Below are 14,561 nucleotides of genomic sequence, written 5' to 3'. Positions count from 1 at the left end.
CGCTAGAACTTGGCCAATTTATTCACCTTTTTCCTCCGCACTGTAGATACAGCTTTTTATACGTCAATATGCCATGCGATTCAATAGACCACACGTATACATATATAGTTATGTATAAAATAAGTACATATGTTATATACATATACATACCGCGCTGGTGCACCGACCATCGGCTATAAAAACGCTCATCCCGAAGGCAACTCCGGGCACACGTTAAATATACCCATAAAAGTATAGAGCAGTGAATATAATATGCGGTCGGTGGGTTGCTACGTAGGGATTTCGAAAAAGGCAAGAGATGCCTGCCCGCACCGCGCATCGTCCAGAGTTCGCCAACTCGAGAGGACGATACCATGGACGTTCCCCTGACCGTGCGGGGGTGGAGGGGGGGAGGGGGGGGGCAAGATGTCGGAGTATATTAACCGCGGTGAAGGATAAAGGATAATGTTAAAAGAGAGCCGAGTCTCGTGGTTATGGAAAAGGAACCGTGAGGAACTTGGAGGATAATGCGAAGCCTCGAAGCCTAGCGCGTGTTGCAGTGTACATATTCGGGGCATCAATCTTCATCCATCACGCATGGGTCGGCGGGGTGGCACCTCCTCGCAAGCTCTCGTCCCGTCCTCCTCTGACCTCGGACGGGGCCGAAAGGCGATGGATTGATCTCACCTCAACTCGCGGAGGCTTTCGTTGCCCTTTTTGCTCCTTCGTATTTCCCCGCAAGACGGTATTTCGCAAGCGCTTTTGTAACGCAATACGTCGTATTGTACGAATGTCAATTGTTACTGATATACAATTAGCTTCGGTTTCGGTTTCCGTTCTTCCAGTTTCAGCGATCAATTCTGGTTTCGAGGAAAAATTTTGGCTCGGCCGAAACTGGCGTTAGTGTCGTTTTCGGCACCGTCGAATAGGTTCGAAATTAATTTTGTACCTAGATTGCACTCCGAAAATAAAGCGAGTTCCTAATAAATTCAAGACTTTTATTTAATCTAATCAAACAATCTGTTACAAAGCTAGAAACAACACTAGATTTCAGGGTATAACGTATATTTAACGAAATTTCGACTCTACTACACAAGTTTTTATTTCGCTTACGGTTTCGGCCGAAACCAGAAGAGCAGCCGAATACTCGGTTACGGTTTCGATTTCGGTCAGACACTAATTATTGTTACACCATATCGGATATTGAGCAAATTGACCCGAAGCGAAATCTGCTCACAGTACGACTCACAATCAGATATAGGTGAACGGTTATTCTGCGAAGAGCGTTGCAAGGATGCATCAATTGCCGACTCATCAATGGGTGTTTACGCGGGTCTCTGACGCCGCGACGCCGGCGTCGGCTCACCCGTCAGATGTTATTGATGGACCACGAGCACTCGGGCATTCAGGCATTGAACATTGACCATGGCGGCGGCGAAGCGGGGGTGGTGGGCACCTATGACGTTAACGCGAATATAATTCGATCCACCCCTCGCCTGGCCAACAATACAGTTTTCATTTTCGGAAGACCGTGGAAGGGTGAACGGACCCTGAAACCCCGGCGGAACCCGGGCTGGGATTCGGTTTGACGAGCCGAAGAACGCCGGCCAAATATCGGAGGTAATGGCGCGTGATCGAACCTCGGCTCTTCGTCACGGACGATTTTGTCACCCAGTTTCTCGACGAGAGAATGAGGGAGGCCGCATTTGTCACTCTCTATGCGGAAATTGCCGCTCTATTATACAAGCTGCTGAAGGAAACTTTTCACTGATAATTGATTCCGCCCTTTATACACCCTGGCGAACTTTGTTCTACGAACTTTTGTCAACTTTCTCACAAGGTTGGCGAGCGAATATTGCCAATTATATGTATAAGCGTGTTGACAAATGGCAGCAGTCTTCGGATATCAGATGCTAATAAATAAATCAGCCTTGGTGTGATATGGTGATTGGAGAAAGTCAAGTAATAGATCAATTAACGCATAACTTTTTTCGTTCGATCTTGCAATCCAGCTTTTCTAATCATAATCTCCCTCAATACGTAAAAAACTCCATGGTTAAACTTCGAAATGCGTCAACGATACAACGTATACCGGGTATCCTTGACCACGTGAATCAACAAACAGCAAATTAATTATCCACAATGTGAGTTCAAGGATCGAGAACCAAGTCGAAGAGGTTGTCGAAGTTGCGAGCTTTCTTGTTCACCGCCTGCGACGACTACGTGTGAGAATTACAGGTACCTATGAGGCAGATAACGGAGAAGCGATCGTTTCCATCGTATCCGCGGACAGGACAAAGCGTCAAAAGTAAATAACCGAAACAATAAATAATGGGAAACACACGTGTGTTTGCGATCTTAGTTTAGTAGCAAACACCGGTCTCCGCACGAGCTGCGAGATGTCACCGAGATAGCACACACCGTTGTGCAGAAGGGGATGCGGTCGCAGTCTATCCTCGACCTGCAGTGCACTCGTACCGGGGGAGTCAAAAGCCGACGGTGAGGGAGCGGTCCGGGGGTTGAAAGCGACGCGAAGGGTGGCGACGGGGGCGGCGGACACGTGACTCGTGTTTGCCGGGCACACAGGACGAGCCTAGTACCTACTTTCGGCGCGATACGGAGGTTGGCAAAACACCGGCGCAATGCCGGCATAAGCGATATTTATGTCAGCACAAAGGGACGCGCGTGCTAAAAGAACAACCCGAGGTTGGGGTCCGAGTCCAAAGCCCATTGTGCATCTCTGCCCTGATATACCCAGGGTTATACCTTACCGCGCACGCTGTGGCCGGTATAGAAAATCATGCTCCTCGCTGTCAAGGATCCGGATTATTTTTCGTCATACTTAATCGGACGCAAGTCTGGGGAAATGACAATGGTCAGCAAATTTTTTTAACAAGACTAATTTTCAAGTACCTATTTACCTTCGTTATAAACCCAAATTTCTTTTCATTCGATCAGGTCTGGTTTTTGTGTTACAGTGACTACGAGTAAAATTGAGTGTTTATCGTTTTGACCTACCTTTTTTATTCAGGGTGTTTTTTTAATACTTGTAACTAATTAACTGGTGTTTCAAATCAATTTCAAATCTGAATCAAAAGAGGTGAGTCAAAACGATAAATATTCAATTTTACTGGTATTCGCTGTAACACAAAAACCAGACCTGATCAAGTGAAAATAAATATAGTTTTATAATGAAGGTAGATACGTATTTAAAAATTAGTCAGTACCTGCCTTGTTACAAAATTTTGTTGACCAGTGTACCGCAACACTATACATAACATAATTTTTGTTCATAAAAACTGTAGTCTTGGAAAAACTAAAAAAATTATATTACATTAAAACTATTCGTGTCTAAAATATTCTAATACCAATTCTGTTGTACGAAACCTTGTTCCTAACACAATCAGTTAAAAGTTTTCATTTTGCACACAAAAAGTGAATTTTTATTGACCAGTGTAACCTTGTCTAATCCAAAATTTTGCCAGTCGCCAGATAAACTCTTTTTGATATCTATGAATCGTAATATAATAAACTTTTCCTCAAAAGGCTGTAAAAATTTTCCCACTTGCATAATATGCATAGATATATATTAAAGTTGCAGCTTGTTTAGCAAGGTCGAAAAATTGTGCTGCAGTTTTTTCGATAGCTATATACCTATAACGTATATGTACTGCAGCCTTACTGTCATGAACCAGATTTGGGAGGGATGAGCGTCCCTCTCTTTCGGAACGGAAAAAAATAGAATAAAAAAGGGATGCAGCAGTTGGTGAAGGTGTGTGTATATAGCCTGCAGGAGCGTATGATGCGAACACCGACGTAAGAGTGGCATTGAAATTTATGCGGAGCGGTTTATCCAAAGTTTAATACTTTTCGAGCAAACAGAGACCCACGTGCGAGCGCCCCGCCCTTCACGGATGCTGACAAGATTAAAACGGCGATTCTCTGATGCGCGGATCAGCCAAACTGCAATGCAGGCGGTGTTAGAATCGAACGAAACCACTGTGACTAGACGTAAGTGATAAGCGAGATGAAGGTTCGAAAACTTTTTCGTAGATCACAACGACGACAGAAAAAAAATCAAACTTTAAATATTCAATATAATAATTATATAATTGCGAAATATTATATTGACGAGCAAAACGTCTCTATAGCGTTTTTAAGTGATAGTAATTGCCAAGGCTGAAATTCGAAAGCCGGTTTGTAGGTCCCGTGTGACATAAAATTTTCGAAATGATTACATCCCATCAGATGCTAGTAAATGGATCGTAAACTGCTATTTTACGACCGTACGCATAGTTCTGGAATGTCGACTTTATTACAAGCCTCCAATATTTTCCCATACAGTGACAGCGAATGTCGTTTGTCGATTCAATTTAGAATACGTACGGAGCCCGACGGGTACAAATACTGGAAAAAAAATATACCAAACACGTCTGCTGCAAACGATGACGAGTAATTTGAGAGATATGTATATAATACGAAAAACGTTTGGCGATTAGTATTACGGAAATAATAATCAATTTGTAAAAGAATGCAAATCATGCAGAATATTCCCTGCCGACTAACTCCAGGCAAGATTAATTACAATCGAAGTATATGCAAAGTCGAGAACCTGGGGTCAACGCACAGTGACATACGAGATCCGCTGTACGTTGGTATAATACGCTCGTACACGGCGTACCTACATACGTAGATAAGTAGGTAGGTAGGTAGGTAGGTAGGTACCGTTTGAAAACAGCATTTGGACACCAGCGTCGTCAGTCGCACGGTGACGAGTGAAACGTTTGACCAGGAAGAACGATAAAACCACAGAAGGTATAAAAATAAAAAATACAGAGCCGAGAAAAACAAGGTATATGAGAGATGAACGCCGCGGCGTAATCTTCCATCAAGCATCATTGCGGGTGAATTGAGAAAAGGAATAAGAATAAGGAAAGGGAAAACGTGCGTGCAGGTATATAGAATATAGATGTTCCCGTAGGAACACTCGAACAGGTGTAATACATACGCCCGCGTCCGCCATTTGAGTAATGGCCGTAATCTGGGAATTTATAGAGACGTCACCGCGCCGCGGGTCCTGGAGGATACAAATGAATTCGGCTTCGTTGCTCAAGCATTAGGAACGGGCCGTGATCCGGGGCTTGGAACTGGGGGAGAAGCGGGGGCCGGGGATGCGGAAGATGAGGTCCGGGATTAGACCTCGCGGTCCGTGGGCTCCCACGAAGATCGTGCACGGTGCCGTTTACGTAGTGCGAATAATTTACACCGGGCGAAACGCATACCGGACCTTGTACGCCGTTGATCAACGGATGCAGCGTGTCTTCCGCGTAAGGTGTGAAAGCAATGACCTACGAGTGTCAGAATTCGAGAGCCCGAAGACGAGGGTCGTCAGAAGAGAACACGGACCGAGGTATCAACGTTTCTTGGTAAGACAATGTGAGGAACCTCTTCCTCGCGACCCTCACCCTTCGCAGCGGGCGACGACAGATGGATCACGATACTCGCGTGCTCGAACCTTCGAAGGGTCGAAAGACCAAACACCTCGATTGACACTCCACTGTCATCGGTGTCTTCTACCACGGAATTCTACCACTGATCTGTTCACGCTTCGTATCATCTGTAGACTCTGAGCTCCGCCACCTGTACGACTGTATTCGAGGAGACGCGAAAATCTGCCCGGGTGATCAACGGACCGAAATCAATTTGCTTATCTTCAACGTCGAGGATCCTGAATTGATTCAACGTGTCGTTAATTTCTGCCACACGTTATGGGGCAAATTGATCATCGACTATAGGTTTGCAAGCGATGAACAGGTGTGTTGGAATCTTAACCCTCCATTCTCACTGTTATTTTTGATACACGGTTCCCACTGTGGACACTCTAGTGCTCGGATGTTATTTTACAGGGAACCCTCCGTTAAAAAATGTTGAAAAAATGCTTGAATACAGAAAAATATATATATTCCATACTCCAAAAGGTTCTAGATCGATATCTTTTGCTGATTAATCGAGAAAAATTCTTACAGTCAGTTAGAATGAAAACTTTGCAATATCTGCTTAGCACTAAAATGTACACAGTGGGGACGGAGGGTTAAGCCAGTTCGAGACAATCGTTGTCTTTGCAATTCCCTCCACGATGAACAAAACAGCGTTTCATACACAGTCCACATTTATTTTCTGGCAAATAAAGCTTCAACGGTACTTTTTACTTACCATACGCCTTGTATTATAGAAGTATCGGAAATGTTCCGATCCAGGTGGCGGTTCGATGGCAGCAACCGATGACTGCGGATTTCAGCACCGAAGGTGAATTAGTCACACTCACACACACACACACACACGCGCACACACACACGTGACAGAATAGATCGCGTTGCACCCTTTTTCGCCTCGTTTAGCCCGTCAGAACAACACCGTTCGTTGACTGACGCGATCAAACTGAGCAAACTCGAGCCGTTCTATTTACCGATGTCGTGTACTTCTCACCTTTTCGCAGCAAGGGTAGACGGCGGTGTTGTTATGTAAACTGTGAGGAATAGTTGCGCCCTCCTACGGTCACGTGACCACCGAAGATCAGGCGAAGTTATCGATACTCTTTGTTGAATTGTTCGATGTCTGACTCTGCACCGGTTCTGGCCAAAGTGTAACACTGAACAACGTTAAGCGAAAGTTGTGTAATTGAATATAATGATATCGTGCCCATTCGGCGAAATAAATTATTAGCAGCAGATATGAAGTTATCTCGCCTCCCGGGAGACGTAAATTGCCATTACGTCTCCCCAGCCGGGGACCCACGCCCCAAAGATCTTAATTATTAATTATCTCCGGACGTTATCTGGGCGGCATCGTTTCAGAAATTACCGAAATCCCCTCCGATAAGGACCCGCCGTTACCGCGCTCTCGTTTCAAAAGTCACGCTGCCTCCTCTCCCCCGCCCTTTTCGCCCCGTTACTTTTCACAATATCAAACGTGCGGAGCACTCTTTCCGCGTGACTTCAACACGCGTGTGCGTGCACGCTGGCCAACTTCACGAACCCCCGGGCTACACAGACGGCGGGGTATCGTAGGAGTCCACGCTCGAAGGGGTGTACGCACAATGGCCAAGGATTAACCGTGACACCCGTGGCATAAAACTAACCCCAGATCAGTCCGAACCCTTCGTCTATCTCAGTTTCGAACCTAGTTACGGCTCCTCTGTCGGCTAGGCTTCTGTCAAAGCACCAGCTGCAGCGGAGATTTCGCACCAACGATTCGTCCAACGATCCCCGATAACCTCAAGCGTCCGTTTTAACCAGGTGTCCCGAAATTCGGCTGATTTCGTTTGACGGAAAAAAAATAATACCCCAAACTTACTCGTCGCTTCTTTTCTTTGCTTTTTTGTTACTCGGTAGCTAAAAGCTGAGTTTTCTTAACATCGAACTAGAATTATTGAATTGTTGGTTTAAGCTCGATTTGAATTTTCCATGATGGATAGAAAATTGTCCTTACTTTCTCGATATTTTTCTATCTTCCTTGTCGCTGATCGTTAACAATGATTTTGACCAAAATTCTCCACAACGCATGCTTTACAGACGCCGCAGCGATCATATTCCATAATTGTTGACTTACGTACGTGTAGGCGATGCGAGACCGGAGAATGTGTTAATTATTCCGAAAGAAGAGACGTCGCTAGATTTACGACACTCTCACCCGCCTTGGACGGCGGCTGGACCCGAACCGTCGTCCGTGGTCGATGCACACGATTCGGTGTGTTATTAATTGGTCAATTATGAATATTTTTCTCTTATCTTTTATTCATTATCCGGTCCGACTTCCCTCGGCAATTAGTCAAGCGAGTGTTAAGTCTCCATCTTTATTAAGGGTCACGTCAATTTCTCATCTATCCGGCATTTGTCCTTATTAGAAAAAAAATTTTTTTTTTCAACTTATCCCACCTTCTAATTTACCGTCCCTATTTGTCACATGCAGAAATATTAATATCCGTAATTTTTTTTTTTTTTTTTTTTTGTTCCAAAAAATGCCAATCTGCATCAAAACGTGTCGCGATTGTCGGTCACTTTTATTTATGACCTCAACATTGCTTCCCATCATTAAGAGAAACGTTCATTCATCGAAATATTCGCCGACGTACGAATATCACGTTTTTCCCATAACCCCACCGTCTCGCGATCCTTACTTTCGTGTAAAACCTGAATCGCGTAGCTCCTCGATGACGATCAGACGACCGGTGAGCTCCCCTCGATCAGTGGGCAGCACCCTCGTCCTAGACCGAGAACCCTGGTTTCGGTACGCTAGAATCGCACCCCGGTAAATTGACCCTCGGTGCTAAATACCTCCCTTTGACACGTCAAAGTTTGGGGGGGGGGGGGGGGCGGCGGAGGGGGGAATCCCCGTATGGAATTACGGGACGAAATATACCGGCGAGGCATACAATTCAGAGATAGCTGAATAGATAGATACCATATATGTATATATACGGAAGCAGAACGCCACGTTGTGTTGTTCGCATTCTCTGCACCTATGCCAAATGCACCGTCATCCTCTATCTTTGTCTTTCCAGATCCGAGGAGAGATGAAAAAAGCTCCATTGATTCCTCCGTCGATCTGTCGACCCGCGAACCGGGAGGCCACTCGCTTATTGTACTCGTTATTGATGATCCCGGAAGTGTACGCGCTCATTTCTACAGTCAATCATCGCCGGCTGTACGCATCGAATGGATCCCAAATCTCCACTCAATATTTCATACCAGCCCAGCTAACGATCGGATCCTACAAGAGCGGTAAGAAGCCGCCTGACTTATATTTATGCTTAGACTTTGCGCCTCGTTCGTGGCCGGATTCGAATAAACGGTATCGAACAAGTCCCGCGTGTCCGTTTGAGGTCGGTAAAGCGAAGCTGTAAGAAATCGTCAAGGCTTCAGGACCAAGCCGGCAACTGAGAAATCGGACCGATATCACAGTACGCACGCGGCGCGGGGGAATAGAAAACGCAGAAGCGTAACCGTGCGATCCTTGGCACGTGTCTGAGATTAATGTGTTTTGATTTTTAGACTTCATATTATATCGACGCGGGTTCGTACGTACAAATACACAAGCCTTCTCCCTGTTGTCCGGATGGGTGAACTGCTATACACGTATCGCACCAGTCGACTCTACCAATACCGAACTCTTCTCCATTGTGCAGGGCCCTCGTGCCCTCTTCGCCAGGGCGCCCTGCACTACGGGAGCACGTATAGTAGCTGATTCATTCGTTCTGACGTTCTGACGTTTTAATAAATGCCCACGATCCACGCTCCGAACCTACTGATTGATATATAATGACTGGCGTATACGACCGCTCTGACCGCTGGATCGGAGCTTTGCACTGACCAGCCCCCGCGGTTGTTGTAAGACGTTGGTTTTTCGACCTTCATTTCGAGAAACTGCAGATTTCATCCCAGATTATTGCCCCAGGTTGAAGTTCCGGGGGAAAAGTAAACGGAGTAAGGTATACGTATAAGCTACTCTTTTCGAATAGTCCTAAGTGACCCGGGCGAAGTTGGCGTAACGCCTACCGCACGTAGGCGAATGCATAGGTGCAGCAGTTGTATATTATTGTATGCATACTTGATGCGGCTCTGCGGAAGCTGCAAACGGTCAAAAGCCGAGAGTGGAGGAGCCGCGATGGCGTAGCTGCAGCGGTGAGGTTTAACAAGAATTCGGAGAATGAGAGAGCGTCGAGACGCCAACTTCTCGGGGGGAGAGCTCGGAAATAATCCAGGCGCGAAGAGGCCGGGAATAAGATGAAAATACCTGCGGTGGAGTTAGAAGTCTTCGGAGCCTGAACCCAGTCTCACCTCGGCTTGCGGTGCGAGGGCGAATTGCGGGGTGTGAGAATAAGACAGGAGTCTTTATATAATTCCGACTAATACTCGGTCGGTAAAACTTATACAACTCTCGGAATTAAGGGCTAAGTCCCCCAGATACGTTCTCAAATATTCGTAATAAGCAAAGTTGGCTAAGCGAGAGAGCTGGGAACTTTGTCGACAATTTACATTTCATTTTATTTATCGGGATTATTACCGGCACGCCGGATAACGCGCCTTGTAATTCGTATCGAAGGATGACGAAACGCAAGAAGGACAGGGCGCACTGAGAAGAATTTTACGCAGCAGTCCTGCTGCCGGAATTAAACGAAATTCAGTAAAGCAACGCGGTTATACCACCCGCTGAAAGTTACGTTACAGTCCTCTCTAACGGAATAACTAAATAGTTTTCCTCCGGAGAAAGATTTTTTTAATAGCTCCGCCCGCAATACCGCGTTTTGCATTCGACCATTTCCAACAACTGCGACGTTATATTCGCACTGGTAAAATCTGGCTAATAGAGCCGTTTGTAGTCCGCTGTTTCAGTTTCTTACACTCCGAAGTTAACCACCTGCTCTGTCCTTATCACCGTCGACGACTCCGCTTCATACAAGATCATCAGTCAAATCCGGAACGCCTGCAATAACTTTTTGTTTTTTCAAATTGGTTTTATTTATTTCAATTTTATCACCGATACTCGTTCTCGTTTGTAGGTATGAGCACGCGAATAAAAGAGCGAAAAAATGACGCGAGACAATCTCCGCTCAGTTTGCAAATATACGCGATACATCGATTCGCAACTCGCAATGTGTATATTAAAGTGCATCGTAACGTGAAGTGGAAAATCTACTAGACAGGATTGCGTAAGCGGCGTTATACGCGTTAAATTCGATAAAACAACGGGACACTCGTCCGGTTTGTCGAGTATTATACGTACAGCTGATACGTACACCAGAACCGTGTTCAGGACCAAGTGGAAAGCGTTGCATTTGCGAATTACTACATGACCGCGAGGAGAAACTACTGGAACCGACAAAGACGGATCGTCCGGTGTACAAATGTATTATATGAACGATTTGCACAAACTCAATTACCTCGTAAGTACACAGGTATAGTTACAAAACGAAATGGAATCCTGTGTGAAAAAAATGCGGTGTAGACTTCTACTGAACATTTTTTGGTGTCAATCTAATACTACTTATCGTCAAGTTCTGAATTGACCACAAAAATTGTTCTATAGTAGTCCATACCGGCCACTTTTGGTCAATTTTAACACCGTCAATTTTTCACAGTGTATGAGATCTAACTTTTCTCCAGGTTCCATTAATTCCCTTCATTTTTCATCGACGATCGCCGCTCGCCCTTTCCGTATTCATTAATTGCGGCCAATTACGGACTCCGCGATCCAGCATTCTTCTAAATTCCTGCGCCGGATCCGATAGTCGTAAGACGTAAGGGAATATCGGCGTATATACCGATAAGTAGACCCAGAAGCCCGACAACCCAGCGACTCGTAGAAGGTTGGTATGCGCGGTGCGGTGTTAATCTCCCAATTAGCACGTGCTGCCGCGAAGCTTACAGGACTCAACGAACCTAGCAAACGAGATTGGAGACCCACACGGTGAGGACGAGACTACGAGACTTATCCGCGGATCTGCTTATCCGTTTCGTACCCCGGCGAAATCTAATTGTAAGAGACCAGCGCCACCGACGCGATACGACGCGATGCGACGCGACGCCTCGATCTCATTACGGCGTTCCGCGAGTCACCTTGACGAAATAAAATCACCGACGAGGGAACGCACGAGGGAAAATTTCGTTTCCTATCGTTAGTGGCAAATTCTAGCCGATTGGATACAATCGTTGTGATAACGGTTAAAATATTCTATAAATTGCAAAAACAAGTTCGTACAAGTAAGTATTTCGTGCAAGTATAATTTCAGGGAGTCTTTCAGGTAAGAGCGGTAGAAAATAATGATTTTTTTTTGTTTCATCGTGGCTGGACTAATGAACGGAAGAGAATGTGACAAATTACATTCGAAAATTAAAAATTTTCGCTTTGAAAGAAAAACAAATTGAAAATTCACTCTTGTATGTCACGAAACCTGATGAAACGTGTTTTAAAGCGGAAATTTGCAGCTTTCAAATAAGTTTTGGTTGGAACAAAAGGATCATTTTCTACTTCTCTTATCTCGAAAACCCCCTTAGTGGTTACTCTGACGTTAAATCTGTTCAGTTTACTATATGTTTACACTTAAATAAGGCTTTAAAATCAAAAATTCATTTTCGTTTTCTACCCACACGTAAACTGTTCGATTATTATCGTTAAAAATTTTAAATATTTAAGGACTGTTTAACCTGCATGCGCGATTATAAATGTACGAATACATTTTTCTTGCAGAAACATAAACGAAATAAGAAATTCCGAATCACCGTTCCTCTGTAAATTTCTTGAAACAGTGAAATAATTTCTATATGCCTAGAGTCGATTTCGATTAGATGAGTTTTTTTTTTCTCCGCGTTTGCAGTTTTGCAACGGCGCTCTTGAAAGTCAGACGAGACCGCATCGCGGGATACATTCAAATGATAATTGGTACAAATGCAACGACGAACAATACCCACGCAATAGAGAACAGAGAGCGGGTGAGTCGCGTTCCAGGGCTGTGATTTCTTCTTTCCCTTCGGGTGGAGGAAGAGAAAGAGAAGGACAAAAGGAGGGTGACGAAGAGGCAGAGAGGAAGAGATACAGACGGAGGAGAGAGAGAGAGAGAAAGAGCGAGAGGTAGAGGGAGAGAGAGAGAGAGAGAGAGAGAGAACCGTGGAGAGTGAACGATATTTACATGCGATTTGCATACTAGTTGATCCCTATTGCTTCCATCTCCATCCACCCCCCGCCCTTCTCCTCTCGACCTCTCCTTGCGTACACCGAACCTATATCTGCGGCAGCCGCCCTCGCCTTCGCCCTCGTCCTCGTCCTCGTCCTCGCCGTCATCCCCATCTCGAAGCTCTCGTCCCTCCACCCCCCCCCCCCCCCCCTCCCCCCCCCCACCCCCGCGACTCGTTACCGCCGTATTTCAACAGTTTTATTAATATTTGCTCGAAACGGTTCTTTGTTTCTCGTTAGCCGCCACCGAGGGTCGGAACCCCGCGACTTCTTCAACGCCCGGGATAAAAGAGGACGTCTTCTTCATGATCCGCAGACGCTGCACACCTCGGCCGCGGAATAATTCATCTCGACGGTGAGATTCTACACGCGGACAAATCGCGCTCTCGAGACCGCGAGGGTTGATCAGGGATTTTTCACCTGCGGCGTGAAATTATCGAACCATTCGTATAGGTCTTTACCTCATACCTTGTACCTTACACCTTGTACCTTACGCTCGTGTTATAACACGTGTCGCCGGGCGGCGAGAACGAAAATGGAAGCTGCGTTTACGAGCGCCTCTCGCGCTTAAAATTATTAACGAGGTAGTCGATTTGCCTAACGAGGTACTTTCGGCCTACTCTTAAGTTTACGGCGTAAAGATCTTCTTCTGCACCGCGAGTCCGAGATTTTTCCCTCCTTTTCTTTCCTGCATTTGCTTCGTCGGTTTCTCTTTCCCGTTTGTTTGTTTATTTATTTATTTGTTGTTTTATTTTTACTCACTATTCAAGATCCCAGCTCGTCTAAAATGTATTCAAACACAGCCCGGAAAAATAGCGGGCACTACGGCTAAACCAGAAGCCGAACGAATTTTTAATCTATTTTCTTCATCCATTCTCCTTCTGATTTACACCTCATTTTGCCAGAATCAAAAGATATTACGAAACGTCAAATGGAATCACGTCACAGAATCGTACATAATAATCCATTTGTATTTTTATCTATCTCTCATGTACTTTATCTTTGGTCGTTTATTCCTCAGATCCGTGACACACTTCAGTAGCGAGTGTTTTTTTCCCCCTTTATCACATGTCCACATAAGTTTTGACACTTTATGCGCGTGTTACGTGTCCAAAAATATTATGTTGTTCGTTGCGTTATTAACTGTTATTTTATACGACGCGTCGTGTCTCGCACTTTGCATTTTCATTTCCCTATCAATTCACCCTCCATCATTGGCGTGTATTTAAAATTACTCGACTCGGTGCTTTCCTCATATTTTTTAATCACGCAGAACTGGGATAAATAAATTAAATCGCATCGCCTCGCGTTTGTCCTCCTCCGTACTTCTGTGCACCAGAGAAAAGAGCTCTTCATAAAAATGCGATAAAATTTTCAAGTCCTGCCAGCCAGCCACCGCGCCATGGTAACCAATTAGTAGAAACCAAACGGGTTTCCTTATTTTCTCCTTATTTTCTTCACTCTCGGTTGACTTATTTCCCCCCGGCTTTGTCCAATGCCTTCATTATCGCTCATCGATGCAACGAGACGCAGACAACAAAGTCGAAAACGCTCGAAGTGCAGCTTTCATTAGTGATACCGCGGCACAAAGGTTTCATTTCATAAACTAGAGCCGCTTAGCATAGTGGGTGGAGTTTTGTAGAATTGGCTGGTAGCACCGCAGTCCCGGGTATCGGAGTATAAAACTTCCGAGGTTCCGAGGGATTCTCTCTTCGGGTTTGGGCAAGGATCCACAGGACCTGCAGCATCCTTGGCCGCTACAGTTTACGCACGACTAACTCCTCGGCTGCTTTTTCCCCGCGTCTTAATTATCCCGGCTAATTCGGTCCGCGGCGAGATAGGAAAACAGAACG

General features: G+C 45.3%; 1 protein-coding gene and 1 long non-coding RNA gene across 6 annotated transcripts in view; one reads left to right on the top strand and one right to left on the bottom strand.

Annotated features, from left to right (window-relative positions):
- The window catches only part of LOC124187937 (protein downstream neighbor of son homolog), a 97,086-nt gene that overhangs the window by 41,085 nt on the left and 41,440 nt on the right, over nt 1-14,561 (top strand). Inside the window, exons 3-4 of one of the 5 annotated variants that reach the window (XM_046580122.1) lie at nt 8,540-8,759; nt 12,353-12,467. The exons of 2 other annotated variants lie outside the window; for them this stretch is intronic. In XM_046580122.1, the coding sequence (XP_046436078.1) occupies nt 8,540-8,759; nt 12,353-12,467 (335 nt within the window). Of the gene's footprint in view, nt 1-8,539; nt 8,760-12,352; nt 12,468-14,561 lie in introns of those variants that run through there. 2 more of the 5 variants (XM_046580121.1, XM_046580124.1) reach the window with 2 other exon arrangements.
- Nucleotides 1-14,561, bottom strand: part of LOC124187960 — a 140,828-nt gene that overhangs the window by 100,371 nt on the left and 25,896 nt on the right. The gene's annotated exons all lie outside the window — the stretch shown is intronic.

The sequence above is a fragment of the Neodiprion fabricii genome, chromosome 1 (genome assembly GCF_021155785.1).
Source record: "Neodiprion fabricii isolate iyNeoFabr1 chromosome 1, iyNeoFabr1.1, whole genome shotgun sequence".
Taxonomy (NCBI): Eukaryota; Metazoa; Arthropoda; class Insecta; order Hymenoptera; family Diprionidae; genus Neodiprion; species Neodiprion fabricii.
This window is presented reverse-complemented; position numbering and strand designations above follow the sequence as displayed.